Below are 21,292 nucleotides of genomic sequence, written 5' to 3'. Positions count from 1 at the left end.
CCTGATGTAGCAGCAGATATTAACTTATTGCAGTCGTATCAGTGTCAATCTATACTGTATGTATGCTCATTAGCAACAAGAAAATGCAGTATGGAAACAGGACTGCTTTCGGTCTGAGGTCATTTTAAACGGCGCCGATTCTCCGCTCTCTGTGTATCTTGGCCACAATGATGAAGCAAATGATCTCTGTCAAGATGGTTTATTTTTGTTGTTTGTTTGTGCAACAACTGTTGCTATGATCATTATATGTTTTAACTGCCTCAGAAATTCTGCATCAGCCGGGCCACGCTGCTGATGCATCACGAATCCCGGCAACGTCTAAGTGCTGTTGCAGTGGATTTGACCTCTGACCTCAAAATAAGGAAGAAATCAACAAGATCCGCGGCATTACTCACCTGAACAGAGCGAACTCTGGTGCGTAAAGCATCTGAATAAACTTCCTCAGCTGAAGTTCTTCATGCAGGCAGCAGCGTAAACTGCCTGTAAGTAGTGAGGAGTGCAAAGGTCCCAGAGCAGTGATAATAGCCATGTGACATCAAAACCGGCATCTAAAAGAGTTATTGAGCCGTGTGTGCATAACACGCAGCGACAACAGTACGGTCAGGACGTATCTGCATTTTCCGAGTTGTCGAGCTCAGCACTATCTGATCTCCATTTTAGATGAGCCGCAGCTGGTAAATGGTTAGCTATATATAGACCATGTTAATTCTTTATTATAGAATTATTAATGGAAACGGAAACTGGACATTTCAGTGCAGCAGCGTCGGAGTTAACAGACAGTTTATCTCCAGCGGGGCCGATCCTGTATGTGGAGTACTGCAGTCGGAGGAGGAGGAGCTGGTGGGCAAAGTGTGTATAACATTTTTATCATATGAATATATAACACACTCAGATACAGAGTGAACTGTTGCCCAGAGAAACAAAACATAATCTATATCACTGATTCCCACAGCGTACGTATCTCAAACGTAGTGCAGGCCTTTTGTCAAGAGTAGCGTTGTCTCAACTCGCACACCGACCGGAAATAACCTCAACGTGTGAACACGTCACCCGCCAAAATATCTGCAGCTTTAATTATTTTACCCATAAATAAACTTTTTACGGCTTCTGTTTAAGACACTCAATAAACACGCTGATTCTTCTGTCCAGCAGCAGCAGTGAAAAACAAACACTTTTGTCTGGTGTTCGGGAACAGCTGCAGCTTCCTCAGACGCCTTAATTTGAAAATCCTTTACGCCGGTGGCCCCGCCCACTTCCTCCGCGGAGCCGAGATGGCGTTTTAGGGTGGAAAGTGTTCCAGAGTTTCAACACTTCTTTTTTTGGGGCGTTTCGAGTGCATCATCCTGGTACTTGTAGTGCACGGCAATGTTTCTGTACTCGACAGTGTGAACGCACTCAAAAATAGTGTAGTAATAGTAGTAGTGGGGTGTTAGTGCACACAGCACATGTACCTCTAAGACTTATCATTAGCACATAACCCAACTGTTCAACAGCTCATGTGTCTGAGCCATTTGTAACGGCCCTGCGAAGCAGTACGAGTGCTTTTAGCTACACGTTGACATGCTGGCGTTTATCAGGTGTCTTTTTTTTTTTTGCCGTATTCGCCGTCTTAATTGAAAGTGTTAGCATGGTAATGTTTGAGTAACATTGAGTACACTTGAGGAGAATGGATTTGTCGTGGTTTTTTTTAAGGGTTAATCATTAACCAAATGCTGAGGATCGTCAATATGAGGATTCATAAATGTCAGTTTTTTGTTACGACACCGAGACTGAAATTGAAAACCACGGAAAAAAGGAAAATTGATTTTATAGGACATTAAGAGTTTGAAAGTCTAACGTAAATATAACAGTGGTTCACAGTTTACCAACAGAGCTCGGTCACCTCATTTTCTGTGCATTACTGCACACACGTTCGGATACATGTTTATATCAGGAAATATTAAGATGGTGATATGACTTATATCTCTCACCCCATTGCAGGAGAAATAGTGATTTATGTACAAGTTGAATATCTACCACACAGGATTTTGTCTTCCACTCGAGGGAAACTCTATGTAATCTTTCTTGGCTTGAAATAGTTCCCACTGCAGAGACAGGGGAGTTCAGGGTCTGAAGCTCGGGCAGCAGTGTGGCAGCAGTCTAGACAGGCTGCAGTCTGGAATCTCTGTGGATAAAATAACAGGTTCCCTCATCACATCACACACCGCATGACCCCTCAACTCTCATTATCCTGAGGGTTGGTCTGTGTGTTGGAGAAGCGGGGCAGAATAGGTGACTGAATACACAACTCCATTCATGGTCTTCAGGCCCGGGCAGCTTCTGTGAAAGTGTAGTTTTTAGTAGTGCTTTTAGCTCATCGCCGGGCCGGCTGACGGTCACGTAGGACTTCACACGGTGCCAGAGGGCAGAGTACTACCTTCTGTCTACTGTTCATGGTACTCAGATGGATAAACATGATGACATTTCACTTTCTTTCTTTCTTTCTTTTTTTTCTTTTTTTGTTTTCCTCACTCTCTTCTCTTCTCTTCCCACAGTTTGGACCAACGTGGAGCCTCGGTCGGTGCCAGTGTTCCCTTGGCATTCGCTCGTCCCTTTCCTGGAGCCCAGCCAATCAGCAGTGGCTGCCCAGCCTGCTGATGGCCAGCAGCTTGTCAATCAGAGCAAAGGTAACCCAACGACCCCGCTCCTTTTCTTCTTGTCATGACATCCTGACTTCTTTTTGTTGTTGTTTTTATATTCCCTTCACGCTGTAACGCCGTGTTATAAAGTAGTATTTCCCACAGTGAAATAATCGTAACACAGGAAATGTTATGTACAACTGTGTTCTCAAATAACAACTGCCAAAACACTCAAGTACGAATCAGCAGCCAAGTCAGTGTCTCCCAAAACAGTCGCCACAGAATTGCAAATCACCACAGTTGGTGTTCACACCAATTTTATTCCAGTAACACTGTTGATGACACTATTTATTTACTGAGGTGCCAACATTTATTCATAGATTTAAGTTTGACTGGTGTAGACAGACAGCAATCTGAAAGCCTGTGAATTGATTAAACAATTATGACTTGAAGGATCAATCGGTTATTAAACTAGTTGGTGATACATTTTCTGTCAGTAATCTGATAAATGCAGCTCTATACTGTTAACAAGGAAACTTAGTCTCTGGGAATTTTGAGCACAAATATTAACCATTTTCACTCCAGACAATGTTGTTAAAACTGTATGAACATATAAGATATAACCAACATTATGCTGTTAGATCGGTTCACCACACTGTATACAGTCTTCAAAGCATTTTTCCATCTGAATAAATGCCACAAAAACTGTATTGCTAAGTATTTGATAATAACCTTAATAATTGAGTAAAAATATCTGCTGTGTCAACTGAGCTTCGTACAGAGTAGATTTAATGACAAAATATTTATGTAATGTACTGATTTAATAACTAAAACCTCGAGGAAACAGTTTCTTTACACGTGTCTTCATTTTACATGAAGTATTTTTCTTCCCCCGGCAGCAGATTATAACATAGATGTAGTCAGAGCTCGTCACACCCCCCCCCGCGGTCAGTTGGCCTGATTAACTCCCGTCAACAAGCAGCATGCAGGGCAGCCCTGTGTTTACACATATGGCACACTGTTACTCACTTTCATGAAGCTTTTCACCAAGCTGCACATTAAAAAAAATAAAATAAAATAAAGCTTTTTTAATTTTTTTTTATTTGTCAGAGCCTCGCTGCGGTGTGGCGCTGGTGAGCGAGGGGCGGCCGGGCCCTCCGGACCTGGAGAGGGGCTCGCCCTTGTGCCCTCCACCGACCAATGACAATCCTCCTGCGGAGCGGGGCGGGGCGGACAGCGAGACGGAGAGCGACACAGACGACCCGTAAGCGTGCTTTTTTTTCATTTCGAGCTTATCGCCTCTGACATTTCAAACAGTACGATGGCTTCGACGCGTTTTATTTCCTGGCACGTTGAAGACTTGTGAAACAAACACAGCAGAGTGTATAGCGCGGTGCAGCAGTGGCTGCCGACGGCAAACGCAATCAAGAAGAGAGTTAGAAGAAGCACAAAACACGAGAGATTTCATTATCAGTTATTCCTCAAATGTTCCTTGCTTGTACTCTCACTTACCACTCAGGATATTTTTTCCAAAATTTATTGTATGTATACTTTGGGGAAAATAAAATGTAGCTGTATTTCATGTCGCTAAAATGGAGACACAAACAAAACAAAAAGTGTTGTCGCTCCGAGACCTTTTGTTCTTTCCAAAAGTATCACCTTTTTTTTTTCTTCTCGGTGCTCCTTTTAAATGGTGTCAACTCATTTTGAGCAAAAAAAAAAAACCACTCCATACGTTGTGTTTGTTTCCTTCCCTTGCTGTGAGTATGACTCATTAGAGGGCGGATAGTAACTGTACATTATTTATACGAGATGCAGTTTGTCGATGTAGTTTGAATCACTTTAAAAACTCTCAAGGACGCCACACTCGGAGCAGGTGCACTAAAATCCACCTTTGCCAGCAGAATTCAAAAGAAACAAAACAACTTCTTTATTTTCTTTTTCTTTATCAGCTGCGTGTGTGTGTGTGTGTGTGTGTGTGTGTGTGTGTGTGTGTGTGTGTGTGTGTGTGTGTGTGTGTGTGTGTGTGTGTGTGTGTGTGTGTGTGTGTGTGTGTCTGGCAGGAGTTGTATAGTCTGTGCCTGTTCGTTCCTCTCAGTCTCGGGTTGTGTCTCTGCATCTGTCTGGGTTATTGCTCTTTCAGAGTGACTCAGACAGGCTGTCTGGCTGGTAGCGTGGTTATGAATGTTTTCAGGGTCGCCGGGCTCACAAAGGCCACCGTCGGCACAAAAGAAACGCATCAGCGTTATCTCGGCGTTACAGCGGCTACACCTGTTATCCGCCTGCGTCTCAATGGAGAGACCGATGGCATTGATGGAAAACAAAAACAAAAATCGACGCATTTAAATGAGATTTGAGCTCCCGTTCCTACGTGTCCATTCCCGGTCCGTTACTTCCTGCTTTTCTTTTTTTGTGTGTGTGTGTGTGTGTGTGTACGTAACTGACACACAAACTGAAACATCCCCCGACATGAACACGTTCACACATACGCCTCTAAACATGAACCACGAATAACACGTCTGACTGAACTTCAACCCAACTCTCTGACACCGGTAATGGTGACATTATAGTTTGTTTTTTCATTGCTTCCCACGGCTTAATTAGCATCTCTGTTATGTCTTTGCTGTATTTGCCAAAATGTTCACAGTTTCAAAACAAACTTTTCTTATATAGGATTTAATTAAATTTTCCTTTTTTTTTTCAGTCAGTTTAGCAACAAGATTCTCAGTGTTTCCTGCTGATCTCAGGATAAAGGGAGATGACCGGAGTCAAACCACAGAAGCTACACCTACGTGGAACATACCTTTACCTTTAAGGCCACCGCAGAAACTCGATCTTTTGTCATCGTGGCGACTGTTATGTTCACAGCTGAAACCAGTTTCTTGCCGGTTGTCTGGAGATAGCTTTTAACACTTCGGCTACAATTTTGCTGTTTGTTTCAGCATTGACGGTCTGATTGTGCCTCTCTGTAAGGGGTCATTACTAATATGTTATTAGTTATTAGATTACATACGATAATACAAATTTGTACACAAACTGATGTTTATTTTACGACTGTGATTCTTCAACCGCTGTAACACAACAGCAGTTCAAACGCAACCCTACTCTGTGGTGGCATTTGATTTGCTGTTTGTATTTGCTCAGTGTCTGGTTGCCTCGTCTGGGGAAAAAAACCCATCGTGACTCACAGAAAGAGTGTCGTTTATTAGTAGCAGGAACAATTACCTAGAATTAGCTGAATAAATACTCTGTAGTTAGCGCGATCGGTGAGAACGTCGTCAGTAGATAAGAAAAGAAAAACAGAACACAAAGGGAACGCTTTGATTTGGGCAACTGCCATGTGATTTCTTGAGTTTTTGTGGTTTATACAGCATGACATTTCATACTGGTTATGTTTTTTACTTCCTATTAAATGCACACTCTTTTGCAGAGTTTTTAAATAACATGGGAGCCACTGCATCACAAATTCCTCTGTTTGGCCACATTTTCTTTTCCTGGAAGTCACTCAGACGGAGGAATCTCCCTTTAGTCTCAGCCGGATTTTCAGTTTCACTTCTCTCTGTGTGTGAATGCAGGTTTTCCCCGGGTGTGGCCAACGATCCGGCGCCCTCCACTGGAACCATGAAGAGACGCACACAGTCCCTCAGCGCCCTGCCCAAGGACGGAGATAGGAAGGTATAAGACCACATTTCAAGACGGTCAAAAAGTAGAGGAGGGTGAAAAGAAGAAGGTTATGACTACCGTAGCTTAGCATAAACGTCTAAACTCCTGTCCTCTCCCGAACTCCAACCAGAGGGAGAAGGACCACATCCGCCGTCCCATGAATGCATTCATGATCTTCAGTAAACGCCACCGGGCCCTGGTGCACCAGCGACATCCCAACCAGGACAACCGGACGGTGAGCAAGATCCTGGGGGAGTGGTGGTACGCTCTCGGGCCCAATGAGAAGCAGCAGTACCACGACTTAGCCTTTCAGGTGAACATACCCCTCTGAAACTCTTCCGCGGGCTAATATGTTCTTACATTTATATTGCAACAGAATATTAAAGACCCTTTTCTCTTCCTCCAGGTGAAGGAGGCCCATTTCAGAGCTCACCCAGACTGGAAGTGGTGTAACAAGGACCGCAGGAAGTCTTTGTCCGAGGGCCGCGGGACACCAAAGGAGCCGCGGGAGAGGAGCATGTCAGAGAGCATAGGTGTGTGTGTGTGTGTGTGTGTGTGTGTGTGTGTGTGTGTGTGTGTGTGTGTGTGTGTGTGTGTGTGTGTGTGTGTGTGTGTGTCTGTGTCTGTGTGATGATCAGCATTATACAACAAGTTGTATACAACACACCCTGCTCATCACTAGAAAATATCACCACCTCCTCAATGGTAATATATATATATATATATATATATATATATATATATATATATATAGAATAGAATTTCATATAATATGCAATATAATGTTGTATTTACTTGTATGTGACCCATTTGGATGAATCAGGTCTCTTTTGGTCCTATTTTGTCGCCCCGAGCAGCCGTACCGTAAAACACCACAGATCGTCACGCACCTAAAATCCTAGCACCGGCTGGCTTGACCGGTTCGACACGGTGCGGAAATCTTTATAAATACATGACCCCATCAATTAATTTTTTCAGCGGTTATCTTGGTTACAGCCAGACAGAGCTAGCTGAATAGTTTAGTGTTTCTATGTGCTGTATTTATTCAGTTTGAGAAAAGATCTCTGGAAAGCATTAAAATGGACCAGAAATCCTCCCTGTTGCTAAGGGTCGGTTGCTAAGGGTTACTAAGGGTCGGCCTACTTCCTGGAGTGGTAAACATTGCATACATTACATAAGAGTCTACTGACTTGGCTGATTGTTTTCCAGTTGTTAGTCATACCCCATGTATTGCCATGGAAACGGAGTTCGACACTAACAAAATGTCCAACTTGATTACATGTTTTATTTAGTTGGTAACTTGGTGTATAATCGCTGTATTACACAAGAAGGTGATCCTTTCCAAGCATATGTACAAAATCCCGTTTAGAGGGGAATTCACTTCAGGTGCTTCAATGCCTTGAAATACTTTTACTATTGTAGTGATGTGATTTTATTTACAATATTTATGATTTTATGACAAAATAAACCATAATTCCATATTACATAAAACTATCACACTGATTTTTTTTTTTTTTATCACGTCAGGCATTTCTCTGATGCTTTTCCACACAGTGACTGAAAATGTGAAATACAAACAACAATAGGCTTTCTTTAAGATTGATCTTCTCCCTGATGGTGCGCTGTGATGATGTTTGCTCAAACTCTTTCTTCTCTCCTCTCCAGATGCCCACATGGAGAACCAGGTGCTGGAAGGGAAGGTCGGAGGCCCGTGTTGGCCAGCGGGACCGGAGCGCCGAGCGGGGCTGTTCGGGGGGCAGCACCCCCGTCCCCGGGCCTTTTCCCAGAGCGCCGTGCACACCCTGGAGCAGAGGGAGAGGGAGGGAGACCTGGAGAAGGTACGAGGTTGTTAATCTGTAGCTCCGAGGCGGTAAACACACTCCGGAGACTTAAGAGTGAGAGGGAAGCCGTTCCAGATCACTCGTTACCACCAACCGGTTACTTAACAACGTAATCTCTCAGAAAAACCTCCGCAGGAAGATAATAGTCTCACTGTTGAAGAAATGACGGGCTTTAATTCAAGTTGTGTATATTAACAGCAAATCCAAGAGCACAAACAAAAGAAAACAATCAACGTTAAAAACAACAGACTGAAGTAATTCTGTAAAAATAAAACAGCACAAGTATTGCTTCCAGTGTGTGTGTGTGTGTGTGTGTGTGTGTGTGTGTGTGTATATATAATTGCCTTTGCACCAGCCTGCGTGTGTATTCACAGACTGCAGATGTGTGCGTCCTTCAAGAGCGCAGAGCACTTCGGTTGAACTCTACAACTAAAAAGCACTGCAGTTCAAAAACAGTTCAAGTGGGCTCACTGGGTTGTGTGTGTGTGTGTGTGTGTGTGTGTGTGTGTGTGTGTGTGTGTGTGTGTGTGTGTGTGTGTGTGTGTGTGTGTGTGTGTGTGTGTGTGTGTGTGTGAGATTCAGTCTTTGCAACTGAAAGGAAAAAAAAAAAAAAAGTTCTGGGGAACGCAGCCTCAAACTTCAAAGCGCTCCCTTTTTTTTCATTGTGCCTTTGAAGGTATGAGACCGGTGTTTGCCGCGTGTGAGCGCCGTTGTTTGAAGGCGTGCCTTTAATGCCGGTGGCCATATATGAACGCAGACTTAAAAAACAAAAATAGCTACATTACTTTGGAGTAAAAATCTCTGAAACTGTATGAGAGTAAAGATTTTTATTTTTTATATTTTTTTTTTACTTTCTCAGGAGGAAGGAGCGAGCTTGTTTCGCGGCCGGCCGATGCCTCACACGCTGTACCAGGGCGGGGTCAGCGAGGATGTGACCAGCGACGAGGAGCGCATGGTCATCTGCGAGGAAGAAGGAGACGATGATGTCATGGGTGAGTGAACATGATCAGCAGAGTGGGCTAGTGGTGGCTAGAGACTTGTAACTCATAACCACAGAGTGATGGTTTCAGTTCCCCCGAGGACCCGTTTGAAAGAGACACTGAGCTTCAGTCTTCTTCGGCACTGTGTCAGCAAAACGTCTAAATGGGAGAAGAGAAAAGAAAAAAAGTTACTGTGTCACGTTGTTAGTCTCAGCTGCTGACTGTTAATTGCTGGTGTTCGAATATAGCAACAACAATCACACTTTATTTGCGATGTGACGGTGATTCTGGCAGGTTGAACGCCCAATTTTCGTTGTTTCATCTGCTCACATCTGATTGCAAACAGTTGAAAGTGCGTAGTGTTAAAACTCTTGACCCCCCCTCCCCCCCTCAGAGGACTCGTGCCCCGAAGGCTCCATCGACCTCAAGTGTAAAGAGCGAGTGACAGACAGTGATGAGGACGAACCAGATGGACAGGTGGGTGAAGAGATTGTCAAATAACTTGCATAACTTTCCACGCTGGTCTTAACTTTAGCCTAGAGTCTACTGGGTAACCGTGGCAACCATGTTGTGCTGGATACATGCCGTGCAACTTAAAAGGAAATGTTGTGTATAGGTTTTTTTCTCACCGTGGTTTCCAGAGGCAGTTTTATGTAGGTCGGTTTTACAGTGTAGCGTCTCATATCTACGGCATGTGAGGCGTCGTACTGTTGGTGGTTTGATTTAAGTTTTGACATTTCTTTATTCTCAACAAGCATTAAAAACCAAATGATTTTTTTTCCGCAAAGTTACTTTAAGTTGAGAAACTTGTGTGTTCAAGAAGAACTTCACCGCTTTGATCTCTGCGCCTCTCTTCCCTCCAGCATGGCTTCCAGCCAGTGGCTCCCTCCTCTCACCCCTCCTCCTCCTCTCCCTCCACCCCTCAATCCGACTCCACTTCTGCTAAAGGGAACGGAGGAGGAGGAGGAGGTGCAGAAGATGGGTTCGAGAGGAAGAAAAAGAGAGGCACGGATGGAAGAGAGGAAGGCATCGAGGGAGGGCCCAGGAAGGAGGAGATGGCAGCGAGCGGTAGAGAAGGAATCGGAGGAGGCGGACAGGGTGTCTCCTGTTTGTCCACTGCAGGCTCCATGTCCATCACCCAGGCTCCCCTCACTCTGGCTCAGCACGGTTTGACCCAGGTCCTCGCCGGCGTCCGCATGGCTCCCACTATGGTGACCAATGTGGTGCGCCCCATCACCAGCACGCCCATCCCGATCGCCAGCAAGCCGGTGGAAGGAGCCACCGCCCACAGCTCCCTCCTGCAGGACAAGAAAGCCAATCTCCTGATTGGAGGAGGCGGGCCTCAGCAGCTGCCAATCACCGCAGGGGGTGGGTACCTGTCGTCCTCCTCCCCCGGTCCAGTCAGTGTAACCCCCGTGGGAGGCAGCGGCCTGGTCACTAGCCTAGTCCTGGGAGGGTCCTTCCCCGCAGCCCAGCTCCTCACCCCTCCACCCCTGCAGCCACCCACCCAAACTCCCCCCCTACCTATCCTGCAGCCCCAGCTCCACCCCACCGCTGTCACACCTCCCGCCTGCCCCCAAGTCCAGTACGTCCAGCCCACCGAGAGCCCCTCCTCCCCTCAACTCACACACCAGCAGATCCTCTCCCTGCCCATCAATGCCGCCCTGGCCAATGGCGTACACTCAGGGGCGGGAATCAGAGTCAGCCCCGGGACTCGAGGTGAGACAGAGAGCAACGATTGGCTGACAGAAAAAAAACTTTTTCTTCCTAGTTTTTTCACCGGTCGACTAAAAACTGAAATAAAAACATGTCTTTCTTTGATTTTTCTTTTTGCTGTAGTTCAATAGATTTGATTGACAGGAAAAACACTGTTGACATGGGTTTTGAGTGCCCACCGCCCACCTCTGCTTTAATCACTCTGTTCATAAGAGTCTGAAGCAACAGGACGTAATTCCACCTTGTTAACAGTGAGGAATTTCACTTATATCAGTCTCTGAAATGTTCTCGGCGTGTCTCCGCCCACCGTCGCTCCGGTGCTGTCTTCACCTCCCCTCTTTTGACTCGATTCATCTGTTCCTCCTATGACTGGTTTAATTCTCTCTCTCTCTCTCTCTCTCTCTCTCTCTCTCTCTCTCTCTCTCTCTCTCCTTCTCACTCATTAGTCCAAACCCAGTCGCCCGTCTTGCAGAGCAAGATGTTGGTTCCCATGGCAACAGTGAGAACAGGCTCCACTCCTCCTCATCCTTCAATTTCCCTGGTGGCTCCGCCTCTTCCTGTACAGAACGGCCCTGCAACAGGAAACAAGGTAAGAGTATCGGAGACGGTGCTGGCACAACTGATCAACTAGTCAGTGGACAGAATATTAATTAATACAGTTTTATTCATTTATTACAGAAGAATATATATCGTGTTAAAACAAATATTTTGATCTGTTGGTTGGACAAAGTTATTAATGAAGATCTCTTGAGCTTTCAGAACCATTTTCAGCTGTTAATCATTAATCAAAAGACTAATTGTGGCTACACAGGTCCAACAAATAATGGCCGCGCATCATACTGATGTCTTCAGAGGATTTTATTGGCACTCTCTCTTTTTTTGTCACCTCGGACATCTATAAACTACAAATACAACATAAACGTTCAAACAAACATCTCTGAGCTCTTTTTGGAGCCTCTAAATATCAATACAATATAAATATATATATAATAATCATGAACACACTGTAACTTGTTTCTTAGACAGTTACATGAATCAATTAATCAAAACAATGAAATTAAATTAAGATTTAAACAATGGTATCTGCTAGTTGCAGCCATACTGCTGTTCACTCCATTATTCAGAACTCTGAGGGCCATAAAATCATGTTACATATTTATAAGTTTTCCTCACTGGTTACTTAACAAATACATGATCAAATATTAAATGTGTGATCTTAGAAAAACAATTTTACCCTTTAAATATACCTTAAAAAATGTTGGGAATAGTTTAAGAAATTCATGTTGTTTATGTCTCCCCCGCCCAGATCATCCAGATTGCTCCCATGCCCGTGGTGCAGACCAACGTACATCCTAGCGGCGCAGCAACAGTACATCCTGGGAGCCCCTTTCCTGTTTCCGTGGCAACAGTGATGGCTCCCGGTGCTGCGCCCCCACAGACCGTTCTCCTGACCTCCCCACCCACCAGGTCACTATCACACAGGCCCAACACCTGAACGACAGCAACGTATACCCGACTGCATTTTGACGATGAGTCAGCTGGTCACAGACGCCTCTCAGATTCTTGATCTGCAACAGTTAAAGATGTGTTCAGATTTGGATTTTCAGAAAGGTCATGACATGATTTAATGTGCAGTCAACACAGATAAAGAAAGTCAACACTGTGAACAGATTTTTATGCTCCATCATCCCTCGGAGCGATTTTGTAACTTCAAATGTATTTTTCTCCAGTTTTCCGAAGTTCAGAAAGAGGTTAAAGAAAAAAGCTTGTTGAAAGTGAAAATTTTCTTTAAAGCTCAAACAAAGCTTCAATTTATTGAGTGGCTTCTTCACGAAAAAAATAATCTACACCCACTTCTGTATATATTTAAGTCATTTTTAAACCAACCTAATGAGCCAAAAAGTAGGTTTGCTGCTGGGATCATTATTGACATTTTTGGATTTCTAATATTATTATAACCGTATTCACCATGAACACTCGTGACCTTTTCTCTCCGTCAGGATCACCTATGTCCAATCTGGACCAGGTGTTACCACAGCAACGGCCCAACAGGGTCCTCAGCCTCCAGGCCCGGCGTACCTCCCGTCGCCCCTGGCAACCCTGGGCTTCACCGCCATCACGCCAGCTGGGCAAACCCTGGTTCAGCCAATCGTCGGTCCGCCGCCGCTGCTGGCTGCAGCTCCGCCCCTGAGCTGTCAATCACAGACTTCTCCGGGCCCGACGGCAGCAGCCGCCGGTCGTCAGGTAAATAGGAACAACTGTAGTGTAGAGGTGTGTGGTCAGGAAGACTGAAATGTAAAAAAAAAAAAGTTAAAAGATGAAATTAACTTACTTTTTTGTCCATTTTTAATTCTTCCTATTTGCTTCAAAAGAATAGATATATTTTGGTTCGAAAAGTTACTAATAATCTGATCTCAGGAAAAGTCTTTTTTAACAGAGCGATTGTATTTATACTTTCACTTATTTTCCCTCCGCTTTGGTTGGCCTCGTCATGACATGTCGTGGCGTAGGAACACATGTTGTCAGCGGCTGTTTTCACCTCTTTGTGTTTCCTTGTCTTGTTTTCCAAAACAATCAGAGGTGGAACCAGAGAAGCCTCGTTCATTTAGGAACCAGAAATGAGACACAAAACCCTCCGAGCACCAGGGTGGATCGCAGCAGCCTGAAATCTGTTTTCTGACACGCTCGGTTTCTTCTGCAGGTACTCACTGCCATATACCCTGCACCGACTGTCGCCTTGGCTACGGGCGTGGTCTCGATGACGGCCGCGCCACCCGCGGTGGCGGCTCCGGCCCAGGACGTGATGAGCCCTCCCTCTCCGCTGCCGATGGGAGCGCAGGGTTCGGCGGTGGCGACCCCTCAGCCCGGCGGGTGGATGGAGGTGGAGGTGAAACGTGAGAGCCTGCTGGATGTTGAGACCGAGGACGGAGCTCAGGGATTGTCGAGCTGTGCCACCAGCTCCTCATTGGCCGTTTATATGACCAGCGGCGCAACAGGTAAGGCTCCACTGGTTTCACCTGGTTTGGACTTAAATTTCAGTGAACGTTTCTTCAGTGGCGTAAAGCGTGGAGCCTTAATACTCTTAAATTACACCCCTCCTTGTCTCACAGGATGAGAGGCAAACAAATCTTTTACCTTAATATTAAACTAAACATTAGTGATTGGAAAGTACTGTGATTTGCTGAGAATCACCACAAACCTAAATCTGGTTGGATGAAGGCACTTTTCTCTGTAAGTTTTCCAGAGTGAAAAACACATCAGATTCTACCTGAATCATCCACCGTGAGAATCAGCGTCTCTTTACATTTGAGGTGAAACTGATCTTGCAGGATGAAGGCTGACAGACGCAGTGTGCGACTTCTAAAGTGAGATGAATAAGGTCTGTTTTGTATTAACGTTTGACTGGATCTTTTATTTACTTTTCCAGTAAAAAAAGAGGAGGACATCGGTTTTTCCATCAAAGAAGAAAATATGAGAGACGGATACGGCCGAGAGAAACGAAGCGAGACGGACGAGGAGCGAGAGAGAGGGATGAAGGAGAGCGGGGAGAAGAAGAGAGGCAGACAGACGGACAGAGACGAGCACGGCGTCGGCAACAGCAGCAAAGAGGTGAAAGAAGCTGCCCAATATCTGCTCCGGTCAATCAGCTGTTTCTCTCATCAAACCACACGTCTTAAAACTTTGGTTTTTCGATCTGCAGTTCAGATTTTTCTCGGATTTCTGAGAGGAATTCATTTACTTGTTTGAATCTGGTCTGTATTAAACAGATCTTACACAACTTCTCTTAGTGAAGTCAAGGATTTTCTGTGAACTTTGCAAATGCATTTCAGGTGCTTTCCCGAATGTTTCCCCCGCAGCGAATCATCGTTTTGAAAATAATATAATCAGATAATAGAACAATCATAAGTCATAAATGAGTTGGTTACTGTCACACCTCAGGAGGTATGTTTAAAAACAGCTCGTCATAGGTGCACTGACGGTGCAGAAAGTTACGCAGCCCTCAGTCCAATGTTTTTCCTCCTACTCTCTTCCCAGGCTGGACCTCGTTCCCCACCTCCACCCTCCTCAGGTTTGGACCCCCCACTGCCTCCCCCTGCTGAAAGAGAACCACCCACTTCCTCCAAGAGGACCAAGTTCAGACCGCCGCCGCTCAAGAAGACACCTGACTCTCTTGAAAAGTAAGTGGGTCAATATCAGCACGGAAATCTCATATTTCTTACGTTTTTAAACAAACGTGTGTGGCTTATGGTTTCTAAAGGAACCTCAAAGTTTCCGAATTTACAAATTGGCATGAAATGAGTCAGTACCCCGAAAGGAGGAACAGAAATTGAGAATGAGATGCGAGTGTTTTGTTATATTTTTTTAAGCCCCACCTCATGCTCGACTGCAAGAAAAGCTTTTATTAAAGTCAGACTTCTCAAAGAATCAGTGCCAGATCAGAGTAAGAAATTAAAAACATTTTTTTTTAAAGTCTGCCAGGTCCTTCTGTCTTCCTGGTCGTGGTAGAACAATGTTCCCTTTTGTTTTAACAGTTTACGTTTACCCAGGCTGGGAGAGCTCATACAACAGGAGCTCATCTTATGTAGCTTTTGGCACGAAGCAGCTCAAAGACGAGACGATTTGTTGACTTCATTAACACTCATTTTCAAGCGTAGTGGCTTCCTTCTCCATTCTTACTGCACAGCCAAACCTCCAACTTCAGAACACGATGGTGGAAACTCTGTTTACTGAATGTGAGTGGGCAGAGTGCCTACCCTTGATATGCAATATATTTAGACAGTAGAAAAGTGGTGGGGAAGCCACAGAGACAAGAACGCCCGGGCAGAACTCAGCCTGAAGGAATGAGAAATGTGAATAAATTCAGATGCATCCCCTGGTATTTAAAACATTGTGCTGCTGGACCGGAGACTGATGCGGCCGCTGGGTTGTTTTTCTCTCTGTGTGTGCGTGTGTGTGCGTGTGCGTGTGCGTGTGCGCAGGGTCTTGTCGGAGACGTACTTTGAGGAGCGTTTTGCCGAGCTTCCAGAGTTTAACCCGGAGGAGGTCCTTCCCTCGCCCACTCTGCAGAGTCTGGCCACCTCGCCAAGAGCCATCCTGGGGAGCTACCGCAGGAAGAGACGCAACTCTACGGGTGAGACTGAAAGATCTAAAGTTACATCGGAGAGTAAAATCACCATTTTACTATTCGGCACAAGTGTGCGTTCCTCTTTGTCATCCCTCGTGTCTCCGACTCCCTGCAGAGCTCGAGCCCACAGCAGAAGAACCCAGCTCCCCGAGGAGGAAGACCCGCTGTCTGTCCAGCTGCAGCTCCGAGCCCAACACCCCCAAGAGCGCCGCCAAGTGCGAGGGAGAAATCTTCACCTTCGACAGAGCAGGTACGACAGACGCGACAGCGCCGACAGATCTCAGAGGACGAGCCGGCAGCGCTCTGACGCACCTTTCTGAACCCAACAGGTCCGGAGGCCGAGGTTCCTCTGGGAGACCTGGACAGGGTTTCCTACTCGTCTCTGCGCCGAACTCTGGATCAGCGTCGGGCGCTGGTCATGCAGCTGTTTCAGGAACACGGCTTCTTTCCCTCAGGTAAACAAATGCTAGAAATTGCATTAAGTCGCTGGTGGAACTTTGATTTTTGTCGAGCGTGCAGCCCTGAGATCATCTGCACTCCCATGAGACCAATACAACAGATCAAAAAGGATCTCAGAGTGAGAAAACCCTAATTAATCACTTCTACATCCAAATATTAAGTCTTTGCAGTATTCCATAGCATCATACATATATGAATGAACACATCCTTTTGGCTTTTGTAATTATGAAACTGAGAAACAACTGAGTCATTGGTTTTTGTATGTGAAGCAAGCTGCTCAGTGAAAATCCGTGACCAAAAATCTGTTGTTTTATCTTCAAGGAAATCATACAGATTAAATGGTCATGAGGTTTTTCTCTCCTTGCTTTTCGTTAACCCCTCCTTATTTTCCTCGTCGCTCTCTCCTCTCCAGCTCAGGCCACGGCTGCCTTCCAGGCACGCTACTCGGACACGTTCCCCACCAAGGTGTGCCTGCAGCTGAAGATCCGCGAGGTCCGTCAGAAGATCATGCAGACGGCCACGCCGGGAACCTTCGAGCTCGGAGGGTCGGCCGAAGCCAACCCCGCCCCGTCCCACAGCTCCTCCTTCAATCAATCAGTCCGGGAGGACGGAGGGGCGGAGCCGCAGGGAGACAGAGGGCGGAGCCCCGAGGAGCCCAAAAGCGAAGGATCGTAAGCTGGAGAGGACGACGAAGCAGGAAAATCAAGCAAAGAAGAAGAGCGAGAAAAAGAGAGAGAGAGAGGAGTGTGTGTGAACCAGTAGGGAGGATGGTCCGTTTCTACTGGCACTTATCTCCACCAGACCTGGGCAGAAACATGGAGGATGGTCACAGATGTTCAAACTACTCGAGGCGCGCTTGAATCGTCTAATCAGACCTTTGGAGAAAGAAAAAAAAAGGGGAAAAAAAGCCTAAAAAGTGGTCGAATCACATGCAAAGTCATGATGAGTCAAGTGCTTCTTGAAGTATTGTTTTCCCCTTTATTTTCCAAGTATCCTGAATATTTCTAGTCAGCACTTTTGCCCAGGTCTGCTCTCAGCACATTTGTACAGTAGTTTGTAGTTTGACACACAAACTCTGTGGTACACACTCTCTATCTCTCTGGCGCGCGCACACACACACACACACACACACACACACACACACACACACACACACACACACACACACACACACACACACACACACACACACACACACACACACACACACAAACCAACCCTGGTGCATATGTAATCTCCAGCATGCACATGATCACACGCACACACGCACACACACACTTACCAAATCAGACTGTTACTCTTGGTTGGCAGTCCCCAGGAGCCGCTACCAAGGACCATGACACACAAAGGCACTTTGTCACTTCTTGTGCAGATGCAGTTTGCTGTTGCCAGCCAGCCCTCAGATGCCATTGACTTGACCTCCTCGTCACCCTGCCACTCCTCAGCACAGTGGTCGGGACACAAACACAACCCCAACGACCTCCACTGATATTCCACAGCCCCTCGATGCTGCAAGACAAGACAGCACACACACACGTATGCAGTACACACACACACACACACACACACACACACACACACACACACACACACACACACACGAACGCGCGGTGCACGGACAAACGTCTGTGCAGCGTGAGCACTCGCACACCAACACAGTCAACCCTGGTCTGACCAAGCCATCGGCCTGCACAGTTTTTAGTGATTGTAGTGAGAAGAGAAACTGAAAGCGTAAAAACCTATTCGCTCCTGGAAAAACAAGAAGAAGAAGAAGGAGGAGAAGAAGAAGAAGAAGGCAGGAGTCGGTATGTAGTGTGACCAACCTTTGCACCTTCAGTTAATGACATTTTGAAAGACTGAGTCCTCACTGGCGGGAGCTGATTATATATATATATATATGTGTGTGTATGTCTGTTGGGGTCACGACCCCCCAAAAAAACCTGTGTGAACAGGCACCGTTAGAGATTTTGTAAAGAGACTATTGGTTGTGAGGCTTTGAAGAATCAACGTTACATTCGACACTGACCGGACTCCAAGCAGAGCGCAGAGAAGAAGAAGAAGAAGAAGAAGAAGAAGAAGAAGAAGAAGAAGAAACCAGGCTGATATTTCACTGGATGCAAGATTCATATTCCAACAGTAGGAAGACGTAATATGTAGTGAATAAGGACAACAACAACAAGAGAGGCAGAGAGGAAACGTAGAATTTTAACCAAACTTCTCTGAATCTCCAAGTGAATATGATGTTGCTTTTCTCTCGTTATCGTTGCCGTGGAAATAACCAGTTTTACCGTGGCCTGTTTTTTTTTTCTCTTGTGGCTCTATTGTGTTTCTTCTCCGGCATAAAAAATAAAAATAAAAAAAAAAAAAATCACAAAGAAAAAACAAAAACAAACAAACTCTGGACAAAGAAGGGGACAAAATCAGTCTGCCCCCCCCCCCCCCGCCCTCCTCCTCCTCCCTGCCCTCCCTCCCCCTCTACTTGTAATCGTACCTGGGGTGGTTTCTACCCCCCCCCCCCCTCCCCCTCCCCCACCTCCTCCCCTCCCCTCTGATTTCTCACCAGACACAGCAGAAGTGGGGGAGTAGGGGCGTTTATCGTTTTGTAAAAACGTTGAAATCAGGTGTTTGCACAATTTGTGAGGTCCCTCTTGTCTGGGACCGCCACAAGTTAAATCAGGAAAGTATTGTTTTTAGAGATTGTTTTAGTAGTTTAAAAAAAAATAATAATAATAATAATAACCTCGTTCCGTATGTTATCAAACCAACTTTTTTCCTCCCTGCTCTTATTCCTGTCCTCCCTTCTCTCTCCCCCCCCCCCTCCCCGGACCCCTCAAGTATTGTTAGAAAGTGCCCTTAAGCACTGGTCCCGGGTCAAGCGCTATGTAGCTCAGGATGGTTCTGGTTAGGGTTAGTTCAGGGAAAGCAGATCCTAGACCAGCCCTGGAGGGCAGTCTCTGGAGCCCTCCCCTCTTCCCTCTCTTCTCGACACTTTATCCTTTCCCATCAAATGGTGCAATAGGACTTTTATTTTATTTTATTTTTTTTGGGGGGGGGGGGGAATGGGTGGGTTGTTTTGTTTAGTTTTTTTCGGGGCAAGGCTCTGTGCCATAGATATTAAAAATCCAGTGCAGTCAAGTCAGCGAGAGGAAAGAGCTGTTGTGATACTATCTTTAAATTTGGTATAAAACAAAACAAACAACAAAAAAAGAATCACACAATTATTGATATTGTTGAAGAGATAGAGAGTATAACATACTAAAAGTCAAAGAAAATTTTTTGAAATAGCACTTTTTGGCTCTTTGCTTCTTTGGTGAAGAGTGGGGGTAGTTATCATAATGGGTATCTCTTTTTGTTTCTCTGTATACAGTTGGATGTGTGAAAAAAAATATATATACCGGTATTTCCATTATATGTGCATTTAGGTCTGTGTGTGGGTGTGTGTGTATGTTTTGGCACATGCAGGTAGCGTGTTAACACGACCAACCTCTCGTTCTTTCACCACGCAGCAACATTATCAATAGTATATTTTTCACTGTATTCTACATTCTATATTCTACTCTAGAGACAGTATTTTTATAGTCACCATGACTATTTTGTCCGCCATCTTGACTGTTATCAAATCCAGTTGATTCAGGATATATATATATATAATAAATATATATTCAGGATATATAAAATATATATATAAATATATATATATATATATATATATATATATATAAACACACAGGTAACAGAAGACTATCAATTCACATCAGTTTGGGGTCAGGGCTGTAAAGTGTCAATCTGCATGCATGTGCAATCACATGCACGCGTGAACACACCCACACAGACGTATGTGCATACACACACATGTATGCGTGTACACTGTATGATTGTGCTTAAAAATAAAACTGTCCTTACTTTGGAGAAGGAATTTTAGGATGAGCGAGGTGAGTGTTATCTCATAAGCAGGCATGTTGACCATGTGCAATATTTCTAAACAACAAAAAAAACAAAAAAAAAACTAAATATTGAAAATATTAAAGATCTAACACAATGTCGTGTGGCTTTGAATTCATTTCACGTCCCTGAATTTCTCCGGCGTTTGAATGTTTGACCAAATTGTCACAATAAGTGTTGCTTATCGCTCCACGTCAGCAGGAAATGACTCTTGATACTACTCAGGACTGATTGCAAACTGAACGAGAGAGAAGAGCTGACGCAAAATCAAAAATTTTGGCCGCCTTGATATAACTGGCAAGTCCCCCAAATCCCTGGAACATACACTGCGTACTTCTCCGGCTGGCCTTTATCAAGCATATCAGTGTTAAGAGTTCTTATTGGATTAGAGCAGCCTTTCAGATTCGGGTCATATTGGGTGAGGAGGTGGGCTATGGCAAGGAGACGCATTCACAAGAGCCTCCTATACAGTAAACACTCGCTATGGGAGGGTTAAGATGACAAATGCCTACCTGTCCACTTCTGAATCCCAAATAAGTCCAGCGACCTTTATCAGGTGATACTTATTTGTGTTGTTTTTCCCAAGTGAGATATATCACTGAATATGATGAATTATGGGGTAAAAAAAAAAACAACTAATTTAACGTTATTAATCATAGTAGGTTTTTTTTTGTTGTTTTTTTAAAGTATTCATTCAATTTACATTATAAATGTTCATTTATCATATTTTACAAGCTCCAAAAGTACTATTCAGCAGGTTTAAAAATAAGGTTACAAAGTTGGCAAGCAAATGTGTTATGTAAAAATATCTGCACTGTTGGAGCAAGAAAGTGGGCAACTTGCCACTTAAAGGGTAAATCCAGTGATTTACGTGGGATATTTTTTAGTACCATTACGATATTTAGAATTTAATTTATATTGCCGTGTATTTTATGTGACTGCTGCTCT

General features: G+C 44.8%; 1 protein-coding gene across 4 annotated transcripts in view; it reads left to right on the top strand.

The window, feature by feature from the left end:
* Positions 1-20,441, top strand: part of cica (capicua transcriptional repressor a) — a 33,605-nt gene extending 13,164 nt beyond the window's left edge. For 3 of the 4 annotated variants that reach the window (XM_069688304.1, XM_069688306.1, XM_069688305.1), the window contains exons 4-22: positions 2,535-2,666; positions 3,729-3,882; positions 6,194-6,293; positions 6,412-6,594; positions 6,688-6,814; positions 7,947-8,119; positions 8,982-9,114; positions 9,497-9,579; positions 9,966-10,821; positions 11,265-11,407; positions 12,125-12,285; positions 12,819-13,062; positions 13,520-13,814; positions 14,246-14,427; positions 14,854-14,996; positions 15,798-15,949; positions 16,059-16,193; positions 16,273-16,398; positions 16,815-20,441. In XM_069688304.1, coding sequence (XP_069544405.1) covers positions 2,535-2,666; positions 3,729-3,882; positions 6,194-6,293; positions 6,412-6,594; positions 6,688-6,814; positions 7,947-8,119; positions 8,982-9,114; positions 9,497-9,579; positions 9,966-10,821; positions 11,265-11,407; positions 12,125-12,285; positions 12,819-13,062; positions 13,520-13,814; positions 14,246-14,427; positions 14,854-14,996; positions 15,798-15,949; positions 16,059-16,193; positions 16,273-16,398; positions 16,815-17,077 — 3,785 coding nt within the window. In that variant the 3' untranslated portion in view covers positions 17,078-20,441. The remainder of the gene's footprint in view (positions 1-2,534; positions 2,667-3,728; positions 3,883-6,193; positions 6,294-6,411; positions 6,595-6,687; positions 6,815-7,946; positions 8,120-8,981; positions 9,115-9,496; positions 9,580-9,965; positions 10,822-11,264; positions 11,408-12,124; positions 12,286-12,818; positions 13,063-13,519; positions 13,815-14,245; positions 14,428-14,853; positions 14,997-15,797; positions 15,950-16,058; positions 16,194-16,272; positions 16,399-16,814) is intronic. The other variant, XM_069688307.1, reaches the window with a different exon arrangement.
* The last annotated feature ends 851 nt before the right edge of the window (positions 20,442-21,292 follow it).

The sequence above is a fragment of the Brachyistius frenatus genome, unplaced genomic scaffold, assembly GCF_029030835.1.
Source record: "Brachyistius frenatus isolate BFR_SWC_R1_liver_20210118 unplaced genomic scaffold, ASM2903083v1 Contig_558, whole genome shotgun sequence".
Classification (NCBI taxonomy): domain Eukaryota; kingdom Metazoa; phylum Chordata; class Actinopteri; family Embiotocidae; genus Brachyistius; species Brachyistius frenatus.
Note: the sequence above shows the minus strand (reverse complement) of the source record. Positions and strands in the feature narration are given on the sequence as shown.